Source organism: Schistocerca gregaria, chromosome 8 (assembly GCF_023897955.1).
Source record: "Schistocerca gregaria isolate iqSchGreg1 chromosome 8, iqSchGreg1.2, whole genome shotgun sequence".
Lineage (NCBI taxonomy): Eukaryota > Metazoa > Arthropoda > Insecta > Orthoptera > Acrididae > Schistocerca > Schistocerca gregaria.
Window position 1 is genome coordinate 293,342,120 of NC_064927.1, and position 27,207 is coordinate 293,369,326.

General features: G+C 40.2%; 1 protein-coding gene across 1 annotated transcript in view; it reads left to right on the forward strand.

The window, feature by feature from the left end:
* The window catches only part of LOC126284161 (uncharacterized), a 440,490-nt gene that overhangs the window by 120,502 nt on the left and 292,781 nt on the right, over positions 1-27,207 (forward strand). Inside the window, exon 2 of the mRNA XM_049982884.1 lies at positions 1,709-1,874. Coding sequence (XP_049838841.1) covers positions 1,814-1,874 — 61 coding nt within the window. The 5' untranslated portion in view covers positions 1,709-1,813. The remainder of the gene's footprint in view (positions 1-1,708; positions 1,875-27,207) is intronic.

Here is a 27,207-nt window from a genome sequence, read left to right on the forward strand (position 1 = left end):
GTCGGTCGACAGTTTGATGCTGACCAACGCTCTTCTTAGCACTGTGCCCCACGGAAGCTCTTGCGCGTGAAATACACAGAAGCGCCAAAGAAACTGGTACAGGCATGCGTATTCAAATACAGAGCTGTGGATACGGCGCTGTGGTCGGCAACATCTTTATACGACAACAAATTTCTGGCGTAGTTGTTAGATCGATTACTGCTGCTACAATGGCAGGTTATCAAGATTTAAGTGCGTTTGAACGTGATGTTACAGTCGGCGCACGAGTGGTGAAACACAGTCATCTCCGTGGTAGCGATGATGTGGGAATTTTTCCGTTCGACCATTTTACGAGTGCACCATGAACATCTGGAATCCGCTAAAACATCGCTGCGACAGGAAAAAGATCCTGCAAGAACGGGACCAACGACGACTGAAGAGAATCGTTCAACGTGACAGAAGTGCAACCCTTCCGCAAATTGCTGCAGATTTCAACGATGGGCCGTCAGCAAGTGTCAGCGTGCGAATCATTCAACGAGACATCGATATGGGCTTTCGGCGTCCTGGGCCTGTCAGCACCAACATTGGACTGTTAATGACAGGAAACATGTTGCCTGGCCGGGCGGGTCTCGTTTCAAATCGTATAGAGCGGATGGACGTGTACAGGTATGGAGATAACCTCATGAATCCATGAACCCTGCATGTCAGCTGGGGACTGTTCAAGCAGATGGAGGTTCTGTAATGGTGTGGGGCGTGTGCAGTTGGAGTGGTATGGGACCCCTGATACGTCTAGATACGTGTCTTACTGGTGACTCGTACGTAAGCATCCTGTCTGATTACCTGCATCCATTCATATTTATTGTGCATTCCGACAGACTTGGGCATTTCCAGCAGCACAATGCGACACCCCACACGTCCAGAAATGCTATAGAGTATCTCTAGGAACACCCTTCTGAGTTTAAACAATTCCGCATGAGCATATCTGGAATGCCTTGCAACGTGCTGTTCAGAAGAGATCTCCACCCCCTCGTACTCTATAACGAATTTATGAACAGCCCTGCAGGATTCATGGTGTCAATTCCTTCCAGCACTACTTCAGACGTTTTTCGAGTACATTCCACGTCTTGTTGCGGCACTTACGATGCTCGCGGGGGCCCTATACGATATTAGGCAGGTGTACCAGTTTCTTTGCCTCTTCAGTGTATTTTAATGTAGATATACACGTTGATGAGGTGCTCAGTAGCTTAATCTAAAGAGTCGCCGTGTGAACGTTGTCTTAATTTGCTGTCTTCCATAGCTTGTTCAATATGATTTTCAAGCAAAGTGGAAATGTGTGAACATTATTTCGAAGTTAAATTGTATTGTGATAAACTTAATTTCACCTCCAAAATACACAAAATAAAATTGTTCAGCATGTAAAGAAAAGACGCTTAAAAGCTAGATATTCTAAAATAGAGTATAATTTTTTGTCCATGTGTTGTTCTTCCTTGGAACTGTGTGGCTGACAGTTGCTTTTTTTTGTTTTCTTAATAATATCCATGAAACAAATATTGTCGTGCAGTTGATTTCGTGAAAATGGAGAGAGTAACAGTATATTGTTGTAGAGAGGGAAAGGGGTGCATACTAAACGGAAACTTGAACGTAAAAACGCTAAAACTGTTTCAAATATCGCAAAGGTTTGTTTTCTGAGATTATTGTTTACTATCACTGTATTTTTTGTTTGTTTCAGACTGGAGTGCTTGAACCGGGAGCATTATACTCCATTGTCAAACATTGCTCTACGTGCGGTCTACGCAAATCCAATTCGGAAGCGCCGGGAGATACATACTGTGAAATGGATCGCACCCAGAAGCCAATATTTGATGCGTTCCAATATTTATTGGAATTTCCCACAGGTGAGTTTGTTTAGAACATACTTCGCCTGCATTTTTAAAGTGTGCGTAACTCCACATTGAGAGGACGCTGTTTCGTAAAAGCAGCAGTGTCAGCTCGAAACCAAGGACGGATCATTGCTCTATTGATAGGTGCCGTTTGCACCTATAGCATTTTATTAAAGTAATGACCTTAATTCAATACAGTTACATTTAAGGAACATAACAGAAGAATGGTCGTTGTGCGGTACAGTTATTATTGTTACACGACTGAATTCCGCGTACTTATTTTTGTTCTCCATACCGCAATAAACTGCTTTGTAAGTAGTACCAACGCAGCAGGAACACTTAAAAACAGGTGCAGTAGTTTCTGCTCCACAAATAATTAACGACGGAGAACTTTTTAAATTTTGTGACGTGCTGGCAAGGTAATTATTCTTAGAAACGCTTTATCGTCATTAGGGTATAAAGATTGGTTATGATTCTTTCCTATATTGTCTATTTAGCTCAGATTTGGTGATACAAGTTTGCTTGGTTACTAGTTGAAAATAATCAATTTTTTCCTGCAGCTGTGATCTACCCTTGACGAATCTTCAGACTTCGGTGCACTCTTAACTAGGAACATAAGTTTGGAATGGACTTATTTAGTCAACTATAACCAGTTTGAATCAGTTTTACGCTCGTGATTAAAATTCACTTTCCAAACGTAAATTCTTCAAACTGCAGTACGCAAAGCAAAAATTTTTAAATTATTTTATGATTCTTCACGTTATTACTCATTTCTCTCTCCGCTGCGTAATTTTCATTTGTTTCAAGTTTTCGTTTGTTCCTTGAAGCTTAAACATTACGACGCCATGACTGTTGTTGACGATTATATGTTTAACGTGAGATATTGTTTCAAGGAAGGGAACAAAAGGAGCTTAATAGTTAGCGGTTTGTGTTGATTTAATATGAATGAGACTCCTGTTGCCGTACGTAGATCTACACGTTAATATGTCGACTACTTGATGTGAAGTGATTGCTCCCCATTATCGTCCAACGGTAAATTTAATTGAAAGTTATGTTTGACGATATTGTGTAGTTCTTGTGCATGAAATTCCTAAATAATCAAAATTATCACGCTGTAACGTGAGTGATCGCATTTAAATCCAGAGTCTAACTATATGAAATGGAAGCTAGTTTGCAAAATTTACAATCGTTTGTAGTAGAAGGTATACTGCCTGTAGATATTTGTGTGTTACCTCAAAAGGGGGCGTACGTCCAACACTCTAAACTGTTGCCTTTATTAATGCGTTGCCTCCAGAAAAGTTTTAAGTGCCAGTGTAAGATTGTATTCGTTATTTGTGCCGGGAAATGGCTTGATGTAGCAGAGGTAGTAGTAGTGCATTAAAGCGAAGCCACAAGAATGTAGTTATTGTACACCGTTTTTAATGTAACTGAGTTCTCGTTTATCGAGCAGAAATAATCGTTAGGCGAGTTTTACAGTAACAGAAATTTGTCTACTTTTAAAGTTAGAAGTGAGACAGTTACCTAGGCCTCAGGGTGCACTTCAGTTGAAACTATAACGTAAACTAAGATGTAGATAAGTAAATTGCAACCAATGCACAGGCGAAAGTACTATTTTTTCGGTGAATTTGGCCCATGTCGTGCAGATGTACTTACCAGAAACGGTCGACAAACAACTTGCCTTCATTTGCATTGTCACTGCCCATAATGTCAAATCTGTGAAAGCTCTAATCTTCTCAGTGGACACAATGAAAACAGACACTGTTAAATTATATTTGCCTGTGCTACTTCAATGTGTTTCTGGACACGTATTAACCGTAGGACTCACTCTGCTAAAATTTCCCTAGTACTCCATCTGGGGTCATACATGACCCCAATGAATATATAATAGACTGTGTGTACTAATCATTCAGAGAACAACGTACTGTCGTTTAATACTGTTTGTTTGCATTTTATTTATTATTTAGACACATTTCACAGCTTTTTAAACAGGTATGTACATAGTAGAATTAAATTACATATGGCAGAGTAATTACATATCACAAGTTACAATATTACTCTAAGTCATAATTTGTTTCACTCACAAATGTTTCACAATGGCTTTAAATTTACAGAAAATGTGATGAACAACTCAACAGGAAACATAATTCTAACCGGAATCCGTACCATAGTCATCTGCACATATTTTGCAAGTAGTAACTATTCCAGAATGTTCCTTGCAAACAAATTTGTTACACTTTTTGCATGTTGAACTGTATTTTGTGTCCTTTGATCGGGAGCAAATGGAGCATCTGCATCGCTTTCTCCTGATTGTCGGGTATTACGTCTGGATGTCCATTGTCTTAACAGATCATCAAATCCACACCGTTTGATACTGCTAATAATATCCTTGTTCCTTGCTTATGGTAAACTCAAACGACGTTCCACTTGGGGCTTTGCCATTTCTTTGGCCAACTTCATTAGAAAAAGACGTCTCTCTGTTTTTTCAACAGCTACACAGAAGAGTCTGTAGGCATTGAGTGCAGCTAGATCTACAAGATCATAAAATACTGCTAATGGCCAACGTTTTGTACCCTTTTTCGCAGAATAGTAAGAGCTCATTTGATCTAGCGTATCAACACCTGATTTCGTTGAGTTGCAATACAACACTACTTCTGGTTATCATTTCGAGTTGTTTTCTTTGGGCACTTCAAATGATTGATGTTGTGTTGACAGGAGTAGCACAGCCTTATTTCTTTTTGGAACATACGAAACTAATAGGGTTTTTTCACTGGTATGCAAATCTGGTAGTGCAATCTTTCCTAGTTTTCGAAGGCAAAAACTCTTTTGGGACTTCTTTTCTTGTAGAACGTAGAGTACCTACAAGTGTCAACTTCATTTTCAACAATTCTTGGCCAAGGTCATAGCTCGTGAAAAAATTGTCAGTGCCACTGCCAGCCAGTGACACACTAAATCTAAGACCACTCTCTTGTCTTGATTCACTTCTCTCACATAACCACTCCTTCCAGTGTACGTTTGAAGATTTGTTAGATAACCATGTTCACAGTTGACTGCACACCATATCTTGATGCCATACTCTCCTGCCTTTGAAGGAATGTAGACCTTGAAACTGCACCGACCTCTGTATACGCAAAGATGTTCATCAACAGTAATGTTGCTGGAAGGTATAAATTATGTTTGACATTGTACGGCAAACAAATCAAATATTTCCTGTACCGCTTCAGCCTTATTTCCAGTCCTCTCTTTCCTTTCAAGTCTTGTGATGCGGTCGTCAAAACGAAATGAACGCAGAATGTCCTGATATCGCCTCCTCGACATAGTAGCACGGAATAGAGGAGTGCCATATTCAGAGTCTCAAAATTCGTCAATAGGTTTCCCCGGCCCTTCTGTACGCCATACATAATCAGCAAGCCTAAAAATGAAAGAAGCTCGCATCTGTCTGTATCACGCCAGTCAACTAATTTTCGAGACACTTTCAATTCATTTCCTCGTTGATTTGTGAACTGTACTATTATATCCAGCAATTTATTGGTAATAAACTGCCTGAAACAGTCAACAGCTGAGCTAACACTAACTGCACTAGGAATACCTGCTGAAAATCGTATGTTGCGGATTGGGAATCTACGAATTGATGGTTCTTTTGTAATTCATGCAATATCCCGACACCTGCTTACCAGTACTGCACTTTCATCTTCTCCACTGTCATCATTTTCAGAAAGAATATCATTTTCTTCTAATTCGTGTAAACAAATTTCATCACTTTGGTCTACCTGTGTCTCTGTTCCATCATCTTCGGCGTCACTACCTTCTGAATCACTACTGCTACGAAATAAGTCTTTCATAGCTTGTTCTACACTATAGCCAGGAGCAAAATGTATTCCATCCATGCTGAAATTACACTGCAACAACAAACGTACAAACGAACTTCCAGTTTGAGGTTAGTTCTGAGTAACACCTGAATTCAATGTTACCAACTCAAAATACCCAAGAAAGAGATTGATAGTTGATAATCTATACATTCTATGAATGTAACATATAATCTATCTGGGGTCATTTTTTTTCTTAATTATTGATTTGAATGTTGCGTCAATCGCTCAAAAAAATTTTGAGAGAGAACTACAATACTGTGTGGTAAAAGTCATAAAATTCTGGATTTTTGCAAGAAGTAGAAATATTATTTTATTCATAGTAAAGATGATTGGGGTCACCTATGACCCCAGAGTGAGTCCTAGGGTTAAACAAATGTTATGTCTTGTACACGAGCACTCATTGTTGTTGCTACTTTACTGTTTGTCTCTCCTCTGCAACCAGTCACTAATAATGTACAAGTTTTGTATTGTTAAGTGTATTCACGTTTGTAGACGCGAAGTAGCCTTACTATCTAAAACAAAGTATGGTAGTGTCCAAGGTAAGCTCCGTGTGTGAATCTTTTTGTATAAGTAAATAGGCATATCCATTTGTGGTACGTAATAATATTTTTCATTAATATTCAAATCAAAGGCGTTCTTAATAAATGAACAATAGTTCGCTATATTATTTTGACTGTATCTATTACTTCAGAAACTTAATAGTGAAATGTATTTCTGTAGTCTGCAGAGTTGTTCCACGTTTTCTGTTTTCGCAACATTCTTTTTATTTAGCTTTCCTGCATTTGAGGAGCAAAATGACTTAGCGGCTTCGATGGGTTAGCAGTCTCCGTAATGCGAAATGTGAACTAGACGCTGATATTGTTGAAGATTGCGGAATTGTTGATAGTGAAGTTTCGAGAGTGTTTTCAATTACGAAATTGAGTAGATACGCCCTTCAATTCCTCGAGCAAGTATGATGTAGTGTGCGAGTGATATCTGTATTGATTTGCTAAGAACGTTCTTTCTGAGGGGCCTGCAGGGGACTGCAGAATCAAAAGAAGTCGCACCACTTGAATCGGTACATATTTATTTCTTGTCGTTTTTTCGTTACCATCTTCATCCAACACTGTTTTGTAATCAGTGTCTGAAAGCAGAAAGACACGTGGTCTTAACGGTTGCTGAAGTGTTAACAGTCACTTAATGTGATACACTATTCATGAACATTAAAAAAAGCGTTGTCTGCTAGCTAACATAGGTAGCTAGTGGAAACAGATAAGTATCGATAAATGTAATGTTATTACTTCTTGTGGGGGGGGGGGTGTTATAAAAGACTTTTTATGTGCTTCAGTTACCAACAACAATGAGTGAACCGAGACATCGCAGAACAGCAGCTGTAGAAACTGTAACTCACGACATGATCGCTGCAGTGTGGGAGCAATTTGGATACCGCATTGACACAGGCCGTGCATCTCATGGAGGGCGTATTGACACCTATGAAAAAAAAAATTGCGTTTCCCGTTCATCAAACAAAATTCATCGTATATGTTTATTAGTTTCAGAAATCTAGATGATCCAAATCGGGTGATACACCCTGTATTATTTCCCTTAAGCGTATCAGTCTCAAATCATGAGATGGATAATGTTGCAGTAAATCTCTTTCCCCATGTCAGTGCCAGCAGGCAAAGGATGCGAAATCCTGCAATTTATGATCAGTATATAAGAAAACAATGTCTGTTTTTAATACCCTGTCATCCTGGTTCTGATCGGCAATGTCAGGAAAAACTGAATTCGTGCAGTTGTCGTTCTGTTAAAACTGATAGCGAGAAAGAAAGCATATCACATTTTCATAATTTTATGATTATCATTTTTAAAAACGATTTTTTTCAAACTCAACACATATATGTAATACTGTGTGTTTTTGAATGCACAAGATGGTTTAGTTTCTCCATGATTATATCTGAATTATTAATTATAATGAACCCGCCTCCGTGGCCGACGACGCGCACAGGGGGAAATTCCCATGCGACGCTATTTCCACTGTAGTGGAAATATCCACTGCCATTATCAGACCCGTTAATCACAGATTTTGATGAGTCAGGTATGTTGTAGAGGGAGCTGCGCCGAATAGCTGGCTAGCGGATATCCGTGCAATGGCCCTACTTTCCAAGAAAATCGATTTCTATATTTTATGCATACCTCATATAGGCCGTTTTGAGTTTCTACAGAGTGAGCTTAGTGCAGCGGCAGAGGTTCTACATCTACATGACTACTCTGCAATTCACATTTAAGTGCTTGGCAGAGGGTTCATCGAACCACAATCATACTATCTCTCTACTATTCCACTCGCGAACAGCGAGCGGGAAAAACGAACACCTAAACCTTTCTGTTCGAGCTCTGATTTCTCTTATTTTATTTTGATGATCATTCCTACCTATGTAGGTTGGGCTCAACAAAATATTTTCGCATTCGGAAGAGAAAGTTGGTGACTGAAATTTCGTAAAAAGGTCTCGCCGCGACGAAAAACGTCTATGCTGTAATGACTTCCATCCCAACTCGTGTATCATATCTGCCACACTCTCTCCCCTATAACGCGATAATACAAAACGAGCTGCCCATTTTTGCACCCTTTCGATGTCCTCCGTCAATCCCACCTGGTAAGGATCCCACACCGCGCAGCAATATTCTAACAGAGGACGAACGCGTGTAGTGTAAGCTGTCTCTTTAGTGGACTTGTTGCATCTTCTAAGTGTCCTGCCAATGAAACGCAACCTTTGGCTCGCCTTCCCGACAATATTATCTATGTGGTCCTTCCAACTGAAGTTGTTCGTAATTTTAACACCCAAGTACTTAGTTGAATTGACAGCCTTGAGAATTGTACTATTTATCGAGTAATCGAATTCCAACAGATTTCTTTTGGAACTCATGTGGATCATCTCACACTTTTCGTTATTTAGCGTCAACTGCCACCTGACACACCATGCTGCAATCTTTTCTAAATCGCTTTGCAGCTGATACTAGTCTTCGGATGACGTTACTAGACGGTAAATTACAGCATCATCTGCGAACAGTCTAAGAGAACTGCTCAGATTGTCACCCAGGTCATTTATATAGATCAGGAACAGCAGAGGTCCCAGGACGCTTCCCTGGGGAACACCTGATATCACTTCAGTTTTACTCGATGATTTGCCGTCTATTACTACGAACTGCGACCTTCCTGACAGGAAATCACGAATCCAGTCGCACAACTGAGACGATAACCCATAGCTCCGCAGCTTGATTAGAAGTCGCTTGTGAGGAACGGTGTCAAAAGCTTTCCGGATATCTAGAAATACGGAATCAACTTGAGATCCCCTGTCGATAGCGGCCATTACTTCGTGCGAATTAAGAGCTAGCTGCGTTGCACAAGAGCGATGTTTTCTGAAGCCATGCTGATTACGTGTCAATAGATCGTTCCCTTCGAGGTGATTCATAATGTTTGAATACAGTATATGCTCCAAAACCCTACTGCAAACCGACGTCAATGATATAGGTCTGTAGTTAAATGGATTACTCCTACTACCCTTCTTGAACACTGGTGCGACCTGCGCAATTTTCCAATCTGTAGGTACAGATCTATCGGTGAGCGAGCGGTTGTAAATGAGTGCTAAGTAGGGAGCTATAGTATCAGCGTAATCTGAAAGGAACCTAATCGGTATACAATCTGGACCTGAAGACTTGCCCGTATCAAGCGATTTGAGTTGCTTCGCAACCCCTCTTCTAAGAAACTCATGCTAGCAGATGTTCGTGTTTCAAATTCTGAAACATTCCATTCGTCTTCCCTGGTGAAGGAATTTCGGAAAACTGCGTTCAATAACTACGCTTTAACGGCACAGTCGTCGATAACAGTACCATCGGCACTGCGCAGCGAAGGTATTGACTGCGTCTTGCCGCTTGTGTACTTTACATACGACCAGAATTTCTTCGGATTTTCTACCAAATTTCGAGACAATGTTTCGTTGTGGAACCTATTAAAGGCATCTCGCATCGAAGTACGTGCCAAATTTCGCGCGTCTGTAAATTTTAGCCTATCTTCGGGATTTCGCGTTCTTCTGAATTTCGCATGCTTTTTCCGTTGCCTCTGCAACAGCGTTCGGACCTTTTTTGTGTACCACGGGGGATCCGTTCCATCTCTTACCAATTTATGAGGTATGAATATCTCAATTGCTGTTGCTACTATATCTTTGAATTTGAGCCACATCTCGTCTACATTCGCATAGTCAGTTCGGAAGGAATGGAAATTGTCTTTTAGGAAGGCTTCTAGTGGCACTTTATCCGCTTTTTTAAATAAAATTATTTTGCGTTTGTTTCTGATGGATTTGGAAGAAATGGTATTGAGCCTAGCTACAATGACCTTGTGACCACTAATCCCTGTATCAGTCATGATGCTCTCTATCAGCTCTGGATTGTTTGTGGCCAAGAGGTCAAGTGTGTTTTCGCAACCATTTACAATTCGCGTGGGTTCGTGGACTAACTGCTCGAAATAATTTTCGGAGAATGTATTTAGGACAATCTCGGAAGACGTTTTCTGCCTACCACCGGTTTTGAACAAGTATTTTTGCCAACATACCGAGGGTAGGTTGAAGTCCCCACCAACTATAACCGTATGAGTGGGGTATTTATTTCTTACGAGACTCAAACTTTCTCTGAACTGTTCCGCAACTGTATCATCGGAGTCTGGGGGTCGGTAGAAGGAGCCAATTATTAACTTAATTCGGCTGTTAAGTATAACCTCCACCCACACCAATTCGCACGGAGTATCTACTTCGACTTCACTACAAGATAAACCACTACTGACAGACACAAACACTCCACCACCAATTCTGCCTAATCCATCTTTCCTGAACACCGTCTGAGACTTCGTAAAAATTTATGCAGAACTTATTTCAGGCTTTAGCCAGCTTTCTGTACCTAACGACTAACAGGCTGTCAGTACGGGTTCTTAATTCAAACGCTTTCCGCGTCTTTTCCTTTTTCTTCGAATTTCTTCCTACACAATATCACCACATAATATCTTCTGGAAAATTATTCAAAAATTGTTATTTTAGCCGTTGTAATTAGTTAATAAATCAATGATAAGGCAAACTTTCATTAAATGTGTTTTCAGTTTGGTACGAAAATATATTACAGAGTCGTTACTTGCCGTCGCTTGCTATGCTGGCACAGAATTCCGGATGATACGTAGAAGCACAAATTCGTAGAGCACCACGCACATTTAATGGAAGCTGCTGCCTTGCAAGCACACGGATTTTTCAAAAGCGATATCTGAAATAGATGCAGAAGTGAAGAACGTATTTTTGTGGAATCTCGAGTCGGGAGCATTTTTATTTTTTGCCCAAATGGAGTACATTTTGATGGTTAATTTCCAAGATGCCGTCGGTGCACTTTAATTCTTTCTTTAATCAGCAAAAACTTGATCATAAAATCTGATCAACCTGATCTCCCCCCCCCCCCCCCCCCCAATCAAAATGTTTGTTCCACGTATGAAAACGACAGACTCTGAGAACGTATACATGCTGTGCTTACGCGAACACCCTGATTTCGTGCAGGTCTCAATTACATTTTTCTTCAATTTATGTGTCTTTTTTTTACAATCCAATCACATTTTCCCGATGGTTCGTGATCAAATTTTCCCAATGGTTTGTGCATACATAAGGAAAAGTAAGGGAATTTTTTCTTCTGCACACGGTCAGTTTTCGCTCCTTGATCCGCAAGGGATGTATTATGCGTTGGTTGGTACTGCAAGCCGGTTTGATTGGTATTAATTACATAATCGACAATAAAATTAGGGGTGAGTTTGTATCTAAAATTCTTCCGCAGCCGTTAATTAATTGTCCATATCTGAGATTTCTCTGGAGCCGCCCAAATATTCCAATTTCAAATACGAATCACAAACGGAACACAAATTTGAAGAACGTGTGCTGTAATGACTGGCATATTAATAAAATTACTACAGCAGAAATGATAGTATTCAAATACATTTTTATGGCATTAGTAATTTAATGACATTCTGTACGATGAAATTGAATAAAAAAGTACACGGGCAGTATTTGAATTAGCGCCACCAGTGTGGTAGCTATGAGCTTCTGAAGCTATACTCGCTTGGTCGAAACGGGCTAAACAGGAGGTACGCATAAAATTTTGCCATCGGGTTACTCGGAAACTAGGGGCCGTAACATGATAAGCTGCTTTCCAGGTACTACAAAACATGTCTGATGTTTACTTTTACAGACTGGTTAAAATTTTCACAAAAAATCAAAATGCTCCCGACTAATACAGAAATCGTTTCGAGGGAGATTCCACAAAAATACGTTCTTTACTTCTGTATCCTTAAAATCGATGATTAACAGTCTAAAGGTCCCCTTGGGAGCAACAAACTTTGTTCGAATCCTGTAACATTCGTTACGTTCCAATTTTTGTTATTTTTCTCTCATTGTTTTCACATGTGTATGACGTTTATCCTTATTACCATACTGAGAATTCCTTACTCTAATTGCTTTAGAAACATACATAACTTCTCTCACTCGGTGTCTTCTATTAATAACTCGAATGAAGTAGTTTTCCGCCGTCAGCATTTTTCCTATCAACAGTACTCACTAAATCATGCTAATCTTTCAAGCAGTGTTTTTTTTCCTTTCAGAATTGTAAGGACCCCTCCAAAATTTTCCAGTTGCATAGTTGTTTAAGTGAGGATCACGGTAACAAAAGTGTCAGGTACAACGGTCGTTTCAGAAGTTCTGCACACTATAACCTGGAGTTGAAGAAAATAATTTATTTACAAAATACCTTTACAGGCCTTCAATACCAGCTCCATTGTTTTCCAGATTGGGTTCCTTCATTGTTGAGATATCTGTACTGGAAGCTTCATCAGTTGTTGTATCAAAACGTTTTTCACGGAGTCCCATGAATTTGGGAAAGAAATTAGTCTGTTGGGTTCAATAGCAGGATTGTGTGGTGGATGGGGAACCACTTCACAGCCATACTTGTCGATCGTTTTCTCTTACTTTTCGGGCATTATACGGTCTTGCATTATTGTGCAAAATGAAGATACCAACTGCAACCATTTCACGCCTTGTTTGACGAATTTTCGGACGGAGAACATTTCGCATAAACAGCTTGTTACAGATTTCCACTGGGGCACTCTATTCAAAATGATTCAAATGGGTCTGAGCACTATGGGACTTAACTTCTGAGGTCATCAGTCTCTTAGAACTTAGCACAACTTAAACTTGAAAAACCTAGGGACACCACACATATCCATGCCCAAGGCAGGACACGAACCTGCGACCGTAGCAGTCGCGTGGTTCGCGCCTAGAACCGCTCGGCCACCGCGGCCGGCGGCTCTCTATTCTTATGTATAACTTTACTCGTGTCATGAGCAAAGATCGTAATCAATGTCAGCTTTGTGTGCTGGCGGCGGAATTTGTTCGGGCATGGAGACATTTTCCAATGTGACGACAGACTTCAGTTCTGGCTCAAAACCTTTTATCCAGCTTTCAAGCGTAAGAGACCTTTTCAAGAACATTCTTCTGTTTGAAAACGTTGAAGCAATTCTTCTTCGACCTGCTTCCTGCTCTTCACACAGATCATGCGAAACCCAGGTGGCAGCAACTTATCTCATCTTTAACTTTTCAGTTATTCTGTAAACTGAATTGACAGATATTATGGCCTCTTATGCAATTTTCTCTCATGTTTCTCTTCGATATGTCGTTAGTCTGAGACGTGTAGTCTGTCGCGGTTGATGGCCTTCCACTTAGTGGGTTGTTATTAGTGCTTACCCGACTTCCACGGAAATGAGCAGACCACTGTGACACTGGGCTACTACGATCCACTACGTTACTCCCACGCATTTCCTCGAAGCGTAAATTTCCAGTTAATGATTTATTTTTGATGTAGGGACTCCAAGTAACCCGAGCGGACTTGGTTCAGCTTCCATCTTAAAACAGTTACTCGCGACACAGCCACGCGAACTAGCAAACACATAATTACACCACCTTTACGCTTAAGTCTTGCTCACAACTGATGTGAATTTCAACTTCATCACGTCACAGTAATCCGAACTGACCCCCTAGAATACATTTAATAAGTTTACCAGTTCGTTGACGTAGTTAAGTTTTTTGAAAAGTGTATTGGTAAGGTACGCTGACCTCAATCGATAAAATTCCGGGAGGGTGAGTGACATAACTTAACGAGGGAAACCCGCCATAGGTCGCCCTCTGATGCAGTTGAAACTTGGCGTTGTGAAAGAAGGCTGAAAATAAAATGACACCGGTTTCCTCTTAGGTGCCGACATGTAGTAGTTTTAGAGAAAATGGCGGTCAAACTTCCATCATGACTCCATTAGTCACTCGCGCATCATTTAACCAAGCGAGTTTGTAGCAGCGGCTAACAGCACAGTGTTTCGTGATTCTGTGCCTCGTTTCTTTTTGTTGTCACGGAAGTATGTGACATCAATATTTATTTATGACCTCGTGAAAGACAGGAGAGTTATTGACAAAAGAAATAAAGATTTCACATCTTATAGAAGAGAATTTTTATCATTACAAATAACACAGAGCACTGCTAACAATAGTGACCGTTTGTATCCAAGAAGTTAATGAGAAATTTGGTCTTACAGTCCATCGAGACGTAAATAAATTACTGGAATGACATCGGGGTATTCACGCAACAGTCACAGAATTGTGAAAGCTCACAAAATAAATGTCATCGATTGCTGGAGACGTTTATGTACATTATTGGCTCGAAGGGTGGGCAAAACGACTCCTTTTCATACGATTGGCAGTTTCTTGATGAAATCGGAATACCGACATCTTCATTAACAGTAATATCGCCAAAGTGTTTGCCGTTATGTAAACTCCGCAACGTACACTTTTACTGACGGTGAAGAATTACATTCACCGATAACAAAAGTGCCTATACCTCTAATGACTAATGCCGTCCATATCCATAACCTCTTTCTCCTTTGCCTAGCCAACTTTTGCATTTTTTCTTCTGCTGCCTGAATTTTGTCCAGCCATACTTCATTGCTGCTGAGTATCTTCACTGTGAATGCAGGTGGATGGAAGCCTATTCTCTGCAGGTACTTATACTACCTACATTTCCACTATTGAACACTATACAGGTATCACATGCAGTTATCCTCACAACAATTAAGAACACAAGTACTAGTTTTGGACAATGCATCCATATAAGGTGGTTGTAGCTCTGTTTTCCAATGTACACACAGTTACCACATGCACATGAAACATAATTATATGGGCAAGTATTTGTAAGTCACTTAATTGAAATCCACTGGAAAACTCGTCTTTGGGACTGAACACTTATTTTCTTATTCGATGAACTCAGTCACTTTGTCGAAAATTGTTATTCACATTTTGGAATGCCATCTGTAAAACTGTTGTTTAAATTTCCTATATTTTTACACATGAAATTTCCTCATGTTTTTGAGTATGTGCCCAGTATTACGACCCATTTTGAGCAGAACAGGTTGATATATGCAAAACTAAAAACTGAAATACGTTTTTAGCACACACTATTAAAGAAAACACGTTGTAGACAAAGGAACAAGCAAAGACAATCTTTCGCACAGCCTTGTAGACTTACCTGCGGTTCGTTTCGATTGTGTTAATGAAAAACTAACGCACAAAAAATTTCTGTGGTTTAGATCACAGCATAGAAATAGTGGGCGTAACAGGTGCAGAGCCCTGAACAAACCTTTTTTAAAACATATTTAAACCCAGAATCATTGCTGTCACCTCTCTGCTGAACTCAAACAGAAGAACATGTCGGAAATGTTCAGAGTTCTCCACTAGGCACTCCATTTTGCAGCATCCACCGCTCCACTCAGTCTCCAAATGACAAAATGACGGATGTAAACTCGAATAGCAACAGTGAACTACGAATAGAAAATAAAAATAGACAGATAAAACCATAGGAACCGGAATACCAACATAGTAAACAAAAACGCTGCGAACTTACGCACCTACGTAATAAGATTGTGTAAGTTTTGTGGACCAAATTTGTAACGGAACTTGACCGAACGTGCCACTAACCTCTTGGAAAGAAACGAAAACTATTGTTAGCAGTATTTTGGAAGGTGTTAAGCCGTGTCAGCTTTGACGATAAAATCTGCCTTTAATAATATATTAAATGCTTACAGTATTTATTTTTCCAATAATTCCATTGTATTTCACGATGTCACTAAAAATGCTTATGTACAACAAAGTAAAAAACGAAGTTTGATCGGCGAGCGAGACTTCGAAACTGTGCTCTGCAGCATTGTACTACCACTTGGTTTTATGGCGCGTGGATGGACTGATGGAGTCGCGCCGAGAATTTGACTTTCTTTGTCTGGAAAAGCGAGTGGGCACCAATTATTCTCGCCCTTGACTGTATTAGAAAGCGACGTGTAGCGGATTCCCCTTGCTAGACTCCAGAAATACATAGTCTTTCAGTATTAACATAATACTCCATCTGAAATAAAGCTTACAGTACGAGACAGTTGACCAATTATTTCAGTACAGTGTGGATTTTTGCACTGTGGTATGTGCGACGTATTTTCGGATCTATTTTTGGTTTGCCCTTTCATGGGTAAAATTCATTTTTTACCGATTCTTAAAACAGTAAGGTCATATTGGTTTCTTTTCAATCCCATTATTATACTTTTACCGCCAAATATTTTTTAGTTCACCATTTTTTTAACAATAGGAAATGGAACACACATGTCTCACGAACTAACGTGGGGTACCTTTCCTGTTGACTGAGTGACTTTGCAATATCCTCTTTTAGACATAAACAGGCTTTTGCAGGGAATAAAATAACAACAAATTACAGATGTATGTAATCCTTTATTTGTTTACTGCCAGTGTAAAAAGTCATTACATTTCAGTTTTTAAGAAAGATGATAAAAACTTGTAGAACCTAACTGGAACTTGAAAAAATATGGTGTGGCACAAAGTGGTACATCACAAGCAGCGCAAACAAATTTTGTTCTCTCCTCTTTAGAGTTTGTGCTGCAAAATATGCATCGCTTCCTAGTGTCACTGTCTTTGGGCACATGTTTGGAAAGAAAGTGAGCGCTGAACCCTTCTCTTTCCTGGATGAATTCCCATTAATCAGTTGTGTTGTTGAGGCTAAAGGTTAACTGATCTGCCTTCTGCCGTTGTGTTTGATACGAAACATAATATTTGATAATAGCCAGATGAACAAAAAAATAAAATAGTCAATGCGATCATTTTATGAATCTTCCGCCTATCATATATCTTTCAAGCTGATCAAATCACTAACTCCGCCCATTGTGTTGTTGTAATGACAGGACAGGGTACAGTTGCCGTAGAGCCATCTTTAAGTTTCCTTTCAATAACTTTGACATCTGTTGGATTGTTGTATGTAGAGAGAAGGCAAACTGTTTTGATCTTCTGCCAGTTCACACCAGCTACACCACACTTTAACAGCAAACTGAAACTCTCCACGTTTGAGAACTTTTTTGTCTGCTAATATCCCTCTCCTCCCCTGTTTACTCTTACAGTTCCACAACTATAGAGTTCATGGTTCCTCAGTCCTTTCATCGACGTGTAAGTTGTAAAGAAATGATCGAAAACAGCAATTATGTCTGTGTAAAAAAAAAATGTTTGACTCAGTTCCAGAACTACTCGCTCACACATCTGGTCATTCTTGAAGTTAAAACTTCAAAATTTGTTGTAAAACCCCTTTTGGAGTCTGCAGGACACCAAATTTTGTATCCCCTTTTTGTTTGTTCATTGGGATATACTGTTTGCGAGATGTGCCTCCCTTGAATGCAACCATGAATTCGTGTATTGCGAATGTGATGGCTCATACATACACTGCCAAACAGTTTTTGTTCAGTGGTGCAATAAAAGGTCTAATTTTATAAAATTCGCTCTAGTTTGGATCTGTTTTTGGAGGAAGAACAACACTTGTGTCATAGGAGTGCAGGTTGTGTACGATTTTCTTGTATCTTGACAGCGTCATGACGTTTGAAACTGAACTCTATTTAAACATGGGATGGAACTCCAGTCAACTGCTGGTAGTTCATGGATATCCATTATTATGAGCATGCCTATGAATGTCTTCATTTCAGGAACAGTTATTTCTTTTCATTTGACACTGTTCTTTTGAGAAGCATACAAATTTGTTTGCAAACATATGTACTCCATAATGTTTTTACAAAAAAAGTTTCTCAGAATACACATTCTCTGTCTGTGACACTGGAATCTACTTTCGATTTTGGCTCCTTACAAAGAATCCCACTGTTATCAAAGCATATAGTATCATCAATCCAGTGGATGTCAGAATAACTTAAATCATTCCTCTTCAGTGTTTATAACAGATGCATTATGTGAAGCCTTTTCATCGGAGTTCTCATCAGCGAAAATATCACGAAAGACATTTGCAGTTCTACTGTCAGTGTAATTTGTTATTTGTGAAACGTCCGAACAACCACCTCCTGTTAGATTTTCTGACACCTCATGTAGCATACCACTTCTAGATGACTCTGCAGCGGAAGTTTTGTACTCTTCAAGATAATCAGCTTCCGAATCCTCATGATAATCTGGCAGTCTTGTAGTATCTGCAAAATGGTAATAATAATTCATTACTATCGTATTATTTTCAGTGCAAATCAATGAAAAGCAATAAACAGTGTCACATTATGTGACTTTTCATGCTTTCCCGACGGATCTGCTTCAAATACTCTTCTCGGGTTTGCCGCCGGATTGTATTGTGTAACTCGCACAATATTTCGTCGATGCAACTGCTCGACATCATCAGGTGGTGGTAGCTGCTGTTATCACTGGTTCAAGGTGCTACTGATGATAATCGCACGGCGGCGACGGAATTTATCATGCCGGGAGCAGGCAATACGTGTGCGCGGGAAGACGCTCGTAGTTGGAGGAAAGCGGCGCTCCTGGTGCCCCTTGCTGGGAGCCGCAGAAAAAAAAAAAAGGATGGTACACTGGGACACAGCGTCTACCGCAGATCAACTCATACGGAGCTATATTTGCAGGCGACAAGTTGCCATCACCCTGCGCAACGCGGTAGTGTCCTACGCTCTTTGGTGCATAGAGCACATGTAGTCTCAGATGCCGACAGTCTACCTGGTGAGCTACAACACCTGAGAACGGTATTCCAACAGAATGGCTATTCCAGTAGGCAGGTACGCCATGCATTCCGTTCCAAGCAAATTCGAAGTAGGGATGTAAATGGAGATGAGGCGGCACCCACTGCAACAGCGTTCTTGCCCTATTTTGGCGGCATGTCTTCGAGAATAGAAAGAATCCTCAAAAAGCACGATATCAAGTGTGTATTTCGGCCACCAGCAAAATTGAGGAATTTATTGTGCTCGGTCAAAGACGATCTTGGACTTAGGAAACGTGGTGTGTATAAAATCCCATGCGAATGTGGAAAATCTTACATTGGACAGACATGCCGAACCGTGCAAGAACGTTGCGTCGAACACCATCGTCACACACGCCTGGGGCAACCTGATAAATCAGCGGTAGCGGAGCATTGCCTGGACACGGGACATCGTATGCTGCACGAACAGACGGAAATTTTATCCCCAGCGTCATCTTTCTGTGACTGTGTTGTTAAGGAGGCCATACATATCCGTACAGCGGACAATCTTATCAACAGGGATGCAGGGTTTCAACTAAGCGCCGCCTGGAATCCAGCACTGGCTGCCATTAAATCGAAAAAAAAAAAAGGGGAACAAGAACTTCCGATCCGTCAAGTGACGAAAGGCGCAACTGAGGTTTAGTTCGGACTTTAACCACAGGAGCGTCCGGCAGCACAATCATTGCCCACAGCGCACGCGCGGATGGCCTTTCTGGCTCCCAGCAGGGGGCACCAGGAGCGCCGCTTTCCTCCAACTACGAGCGTCTTCCCGCGCACGCGTATTGCGTACTCCCGGCATGATAAATTCCGTCGCCGCCGTGCGATTATCATCAGTAGCACCTTGCACCAGTGATAACAGCAGCTACCACCACCTGATGATGTCGAGCAGTTGCATCGACGAAATATTGTGCGAGTTACACAATACAATCCGGCGGCAAACCCGAGAAGAGTATTTGCAGTGTCACATTATATTTCAAACCGATAAATAATTTTACAAGTAAGGTCTGCTGCGACACATGTATCCCATTAATTTTATTTCTAGTATAAAATACAGTCGCTGAGAAGTACGTTCGACAGTGTATTTATACTAAGAATTATTATTACGTTAATAATAAGACGAACTACGTGCTTAAGACATCTATGGAAAGTGAGAAATGATGAAAACTGTCACATGACACAAATCAGAAGCGTTGCTGCGGCCGTATGTATGCGCCAATCAACAAAAGTTGTCACAGCCTTCTGTATTGCCTGTGCAGTGCAGACCCATTTTTTCCCCAGTTTTAGTACAGTCGTCCCTTCACGGCAGCACCGTGCAGAACTGGGTAACACTACCCCGACACTCGAATTGCTGCTCAAAGTCAGTGGGACATATATGACCCAACAACCGTGAAAGGGTTAAGTATATAATATATCTGGATTGTTTGGTATATTTGCCATGAAATGGCAGTTAAAATATTCTGTGTGAAAGTTTAACTTGGCTGAAAATTACAAATACCAGTAGAGGATGTTTCTGTCCAAATAAAAGTACAAAGAATTGTTATTGGGTGGCTATCAATAAAGGAAAAGTTGGATCAGGTGCAGTGAAAAAAAAAATATGTCAGTCCTAGGAGAAGAAACTGACCATGACCTGCAACTTCACCTTTTAAGTTCTTTATACTTCTATACGAGGAAGCTCATAATTTAATGAACTTGCGTGCTGAGCAGTGGCAAAATGGTCGGAATGTACCTTTAATATCCTGATATTTCTCGAAACTCTTACGAGCTCTTGATTATGAGCAGGTGTAGTGTGCCATTCCTACACTATCTGATTGACAATCAAAATGTCTTGATATTTGCGCATGTGCCGCGCGGGATTAGCCGAGCGGTCTAGGGCGCTGCAGGCATGGACTGTGTGGCTGGTCCCGGCGGAGGTTAGAGTCTTCCCTCGGGCACGGGTGTGTGTGTTTGCCCTTAGGATAATTTAGGTTAAGTAGTGTGTAAGCTTAGGGACTGATGCCCTTAGCAGTTAAGTCCCTTAAGATTTCACACATTATTTGCGTATGTGATTCTTTCGTTGGTTTAATGTAAGGAGTCTGCTCCATTTCAATAAAGTCTTTCCCATATTCCCTGCATGTAAGCTCGAGGTTAATAACAGTATTGTGAAAGGTGGTTTGGAATTATATGCAGCTGGTTAGTGAATGGGAATATACAAAGCTATCGTTTGTTCTTCAGTACAGAAATGTAAATGTTGGATTAATTTCATATAAAAAAAGTAGATGGTGACTATTCTGAGGTACGGAAAGAATGAAACAACAAAGCATCATGTTGAAATGGTGTATACATATGATAAGGTTTGTGCCGGGTGACTAACCTTTTACAGAAGTAATAATGTGGGCGAAGAAGAAGAAGAAGAAGAAGAAGAAGAAGAATATATTTACTACGTAGTCTATTACTGTATTTGAGAAGTAATAGGAATAAGAGCAACAGGAGGAGGAGGAAGAGCAGGGGCAAGAACTGAGAAGAGGTCATGGGGAGAGGGTGTGTAGAGGGAGTGAGGGAGAAGAAAGAATGGTGTGCAAAACGGGGCTTGAAAGAGAGGGGTGAGGAAGTGGGAGGGTAAACGAGTGAAGCGTAGAACAATAATTCTGCCTTCAAATAACCCTCTAGAAGTCTCTTCATCTCTGGAATTTTTAGTCGTGGGTGACAATGTGTAAACGCTCATAAATGAATTTATAATTAAAAGTTAATTATATTTACATATAGATTTGTGTAACTACAGTTGCATTTCCCTTTTGTATGAAGTATCTTACGTAATGTAGCTCACGCCCCTTCACTTTATTAAGTCACTTACATTTACATATGTATTTTTTTGTCTCGGATAATTAGTTCTGATGATTGTAGTCTATGACTTTTTCGCATTTCTCAGTAATGAATAAACTCATATTTTTATTACTTTGTCAATAACTGTTAACGTGACACATATTCATCGCAAGGTGAAAGTTGGGAATGAAGCATGCTATCTAAAATTAGTGTCGTGTGTTGAACAGGAAGATTGAATGTAGGGATGTTAATTTAGTGAGTTGGGCATGTATTTTATCAGTTTAGACTCCTCAGGTAAAGTTTGTTACAAAATCTGCAAATATTTTACACATAGTGTAGCATGCAGTGACAATTTATTTTCAAGAAATACTGCCATAATTTTTAAATATTTCTACAAAGTGTAAGAAAATGTCCTTATCTATACATATTATAAATTAAAGTCCCCCCCCCCCCCCAACCATGTTTTTCTCCTTGTATGTATAGGCCAATCTTAGGAACTACTGTAGGGATTTTGATATAGTTGTGACTAATAGATTGAGTGATTGACAAGGAACAATTGAGTATGTCACTACATATTAAAAACAAGTCATCTGTCTGTAGGTGCTTAGTGCTACATGTGGGGAAACTGGGATTTTTCGCTAGTTTAGTAATAAATCAGTACATTTGACACCCCAGGGTTGTCAGATTGGGATTCTGACGCAGCTCGTTGGCTCTCACAGGCAACCTGTTAGTTCTGCCTTCTTGCCATGCTATGGGCAGAAGTCTGTGTTGACCTGCCAGTGCTATTGTTCTCCTTTTGTTTGCTCTCTGGAACGTCGACCCATTCGAGGGTTGGCGAAAGAGAAAGTCTCTGTAATTGTCTCCAATACTTTAAAGATGGTTCGTAGGTGAATACCCTTAACAAGCTTTTTTTTAAAACATTTGATCACATGTAACAGTTACACAATGGATGGTGACGTCCTTTGAACTGAGCAAAGAATCCTTTCGGGAAATTAGTCAGCTCTCTGTGTGGTGAGAAAGTCAAGAATAAAATGGTTAGTGAACAAAGTGGTATACAATATGTGAATTACTTTAGATCCGTTAGAGAACGTGGCCTGATCCTCTGTATAGTAAGATAGTGGTTGTAGTATCCTAATGTAGGCATTTGTTTTTTAAGACATAATCACTATTTCAAGTGCCTAGCTGCATCCACTTATCTCGTATGAAATATGTTTTAGACTCTATTTCATTAAAGTGTAAAAGTATGGATAGACATATAACAAAGCTAGAAAATTCCTTTCACTGAACAAGTGTGGAGTGTCTGTACATCATAAAATAGATAGGAAATACAGGTTTTTAAATTTTTGCTATCCACGTTCAAGGTAACAAAGCTTACATTAGTGGACACACATACGAAGGTAACGGTAAATCGATGTAGAGAAAGATCAACGAAGAAAAGACAAAATAACCCCAAAAACGAAGGATTAATTATGTTGTCAATCCTGTGTTGGTATGGACACAAGTGATTCATGACTTGTGATCCTATTGGATGTGTTGCGCCCTTGCCTTTCTCCAGTCTTCGATCTGACTTAACCATCTGAAAGGAACGTAACTTAACAAACATCCTATGGCCGACGCCTTGTATCTCTCTCTCTCTCTCACACACACACACACACACACACACACACACACACACACACACGCCATTCCATGAGTTTCAAACTGTGTTCCCTGTCAAGTATGAAAGCAAATTGTGTGCTTCAGCAGGAATGGAAATAGCGGACTGGGAAGGGGAACTGTAGCAGATGAAATTTTACCCGAAGTATAGGGAATTAGTGGCCATTTCTATATCCATGTTTCTTATTTACTGGAAACGTCTTTATAAGCGACAGAACATGACTGCTTCTCTACAACGGGCGGCCACCGGTCTTTGCGGAGGGGTGCTACGGTCCAGCGACGTTTCGACTGTAGAAACCAGCGTTTCGCCATCACTGAAAACTCATGATTCACCAAGCGACGCACGAGAGAAAGAACATCCTCCTTCCCCCGGAGCGAAGTCTTAATAAGCGTAGCTTTCTAATTTGCCAAGTCACAGGGAAAAGCGGCTGGCCGCTTTGCAGTGATCTGTATCGTATGCTCTGTGTCCTGCTACAAATCTAGAAACACTTGAGTTTAAATTTTCGACCATGTACTCGTCCTCTTCTGCAGCCGCTGTATTACAATGCATTAGAAATTTGGGACCAAACTGCATAGGTCATTGGCCCTTAGATTTACACACTACTTAAACTAACTTACGCTAAGCACACACACACACACACACACACACACACACACACACACACACACACACACACACACACACCAGGGGGGGGACTCGAACCATGGGAGGGAACAATGGATTAGAACGAAGACCTTGTATAATTTATTTATATCGAACTTAGGACCTAATTTGACGTGCAAGAGACTTATCTCCATATCATCTTTTATTTCCTGGAAAAGGAATGTTCGACGCAGTTCTGTATCGACATACGATGGAGATTTTTATTTTAGGAAACGATACGTTTCCTGCAGGTCTGCTGCGTTGCTGCAGGATTAATAATTTCGCTTATATGTGGCAGAAATAACAGTCTTGAATTTTAGATTTGTAATAAATTCTCCTGATAGGCAACATTCAGTATCCATATTTCGTTCCTTTTTTTTTTTTTTTTTTTTTTTTTTTTTTTTTTTTTTTTTTTTTGTTTTACCACGGTTAACATGTTATGTTAGGCAGAACTGTATGTGTGTGGAAGACAGCGAATGGTGGAAAGGAATGCCCTGTGGGCGTGTTTATATTCCACGGATACTGTGCTATAAACCTATTTTTATGAAATCTGAGTTCAGCCATATTTTATAGTGTTACTATAAACTATTCGTCTGTTTTCAAGATACTACTGCACACATATAACACCACCTGCCTGATGAATCGAAAATCGCCAGATATGGCACAAATAAATGGTTTCGCTTTGTGTGTTACGTGGCGTCTCCTACGGAGATCATGGAACTTGGACAGAGAAATGTTCTGTAAAAGAGAAACATAAAGTTCGTACTTGTACATACAGGCTATCCAGAATTTCTATTCACTCGTCGATCTAATAAATGAATAGTACAATATTGGCCCTGACGGAAAGTTTCAGAAACAGAAATAAAAGTACTAGCACTAATATATATTATGGTACACTGAAAACGTTAAAGACACTTTCTTGAAGTGGCGAGAATATTATTTACCGCGGATGACATTCTTCCCCTGCACAAAAATGTTTGATTATAGATGACTCCTAAGACAGATAGCGACAAACTTCATGTCCGGTGGAGTTCGTGTATGTGAATCAACAAATGCGGACAGCACATAAAGGTATTACAGAAGTAGCCATTAACTTAAATGAAGAAACAGCAGTTTCCTGAATCAATTACTGCGGTTACTGCATAGCAAGATTACCTCATGAAATGTAGACATAATTCCAATTACCAACACAGGACAAAACATCCCCTTCAGCTTAAAAGTAGTATTTTTTATTCTCAAATTTAAAAATTTTAACCATGTAGATGTACAATATAGTATTTTAGAAGGTGAAAAAAATACTGAAAAGGCGAACAAACATATGGTATTTGTTATCGTTTCTTAATAAAACACATTTCGTGTTTGATGGTGCTAGGGTTAATCAGATGAGAACCGCTCCACTTTGCGTCGATCTCTGTGTATGTTCACAAGCCGCCCCCCCCCCCCCCGCCCCCACTGGTACCTCTCCACTTTTGATGATTAATAAATTCAACTTAGTGTAGCTCAGTGGCCGGTTGCAATTCAACTGGACGCCACATCGGCGACGTGCATGTCCCTAACCTACACCTGTTGTCCAACCGGAGGACTGGGACGTACAGTTTTAACGTGGGATCCGAACCACGTGGCATTTCTAGCGACTCCTTGCATCCTCGAGAGATGAAGCCTGGGTTAAAACGCAAACTGGAAAATAGCCGATCTCTCGGTTTCCAATCAAGCGCTTTACCGCTAGATCACCAGGCCCCGCATTTGGATGATGATTGGTGGATCTTATATGAAGCCAGGCCAAATTACAACCTGACAAGAAGTATTGGATGGGGCCAGTAGGAATAGGCTAGTTTTACCATGTAGCGACAGATACAAATAAATCACCAGGTGTGCTTCAGTGTTGCTAAAAGGACACTAATGCTGAAACTAGGTGACACTGCTCAACTTCCTATGTACAATAGCCTAGTTGCTAAACGAATGTTCGGTTGCAGTGGATTTATCACAGTTGGCTGTTAAAGTAGCGCACAAATCTAGTTGTGACAAATAAGAAACACGTTTTGACAATTTCTCCTGGGACAGAATGATTTTCTGATGCCGACTTTTTTCCCTACTTTGCCAGAATAGGTGTGCATGTGACAGCACGCATACCAGTATGTTCGAAAACGCTGCGCAAAAGAAAAGGCCACCCGGGATTTTCGGGTATTCATACAACGGATTCTATAGGCGATGAAAAGTAGGGAGTCAGAAGTTTTGGATAGCTCTTGAATGGGACCGACCATTTGTAGACTCAACAAAAGTATCGTCGTGGTATTATTGTCATACAGTACAGGATCACACTTCCTTTTGCTTTGGCAAATGGCGAATTGGTTGGATTTTTCCGATATTTTCCTAAGATCCCGATCTCGAACATACTTGAGAATTTTCATGATAGCAGTTTCCAAGATGCAGTGGTTGAAAGTTACCCCGCGTCTACAAGTTAAAACTGGTTTGAAGCGAAATCTGAATAATAAATAATCACATCAAATTTCTCGTTTGAACTGTATATTCTCAAGACATTTATTTAGAAGACCTAGTCCCCGTTTTCAAAATTATCGAGAAACACCCAGAAAACTTCGCTTTTTTGTGTACCAAAACCCAGCCGCGAATTCCTAGACGGCTATGCACAGCACATGACCGTAAATTTTTTGATGTATTCCTAAGATCCCGATCTCAAACAGCCTTGAAAATTTTTTCGCCTTTTTTTCCGTTTCCGAGATGTAGAGGTTCAAAATTACCCTACTGTTACACGTAAAACATGCACATTAACTGCGGTGTGAGGCGAAAACGTAGTTTATAAAGTTACATAACGCGGTGAAATTGTTGTAAAATGTGTTCGTTATCATCTGGGAACCCCATGTAGTAGTACTGACTTACATGCAACATTTTTTTGCTTTTAATATTCGGTCTGAGGTCTATAATTAGTTTTGCATTATTTCAATTCCACGTAAGTAAACTTTCAAAACTTGACGACTTAAGTTCTTTTCATATGAGAGAGAAGCCTTGCTGCGGCATGGAAAGAAGGGTACTAGAGGAAAACGCTTCTGTCGGAGTACAAAAAAGAGGAATGCTACTGTTTTCATTAAAAGACTGATATGATATGCGGCGGTACCAGCTCTTCATTCTACCTCCCTCAGCACCTTTGAAAATTTTCGCAAAAATGTTATCATGTGAACATATTCGCGCTTTTTTATGCTGAGAGAGGAGGAGACGGTGG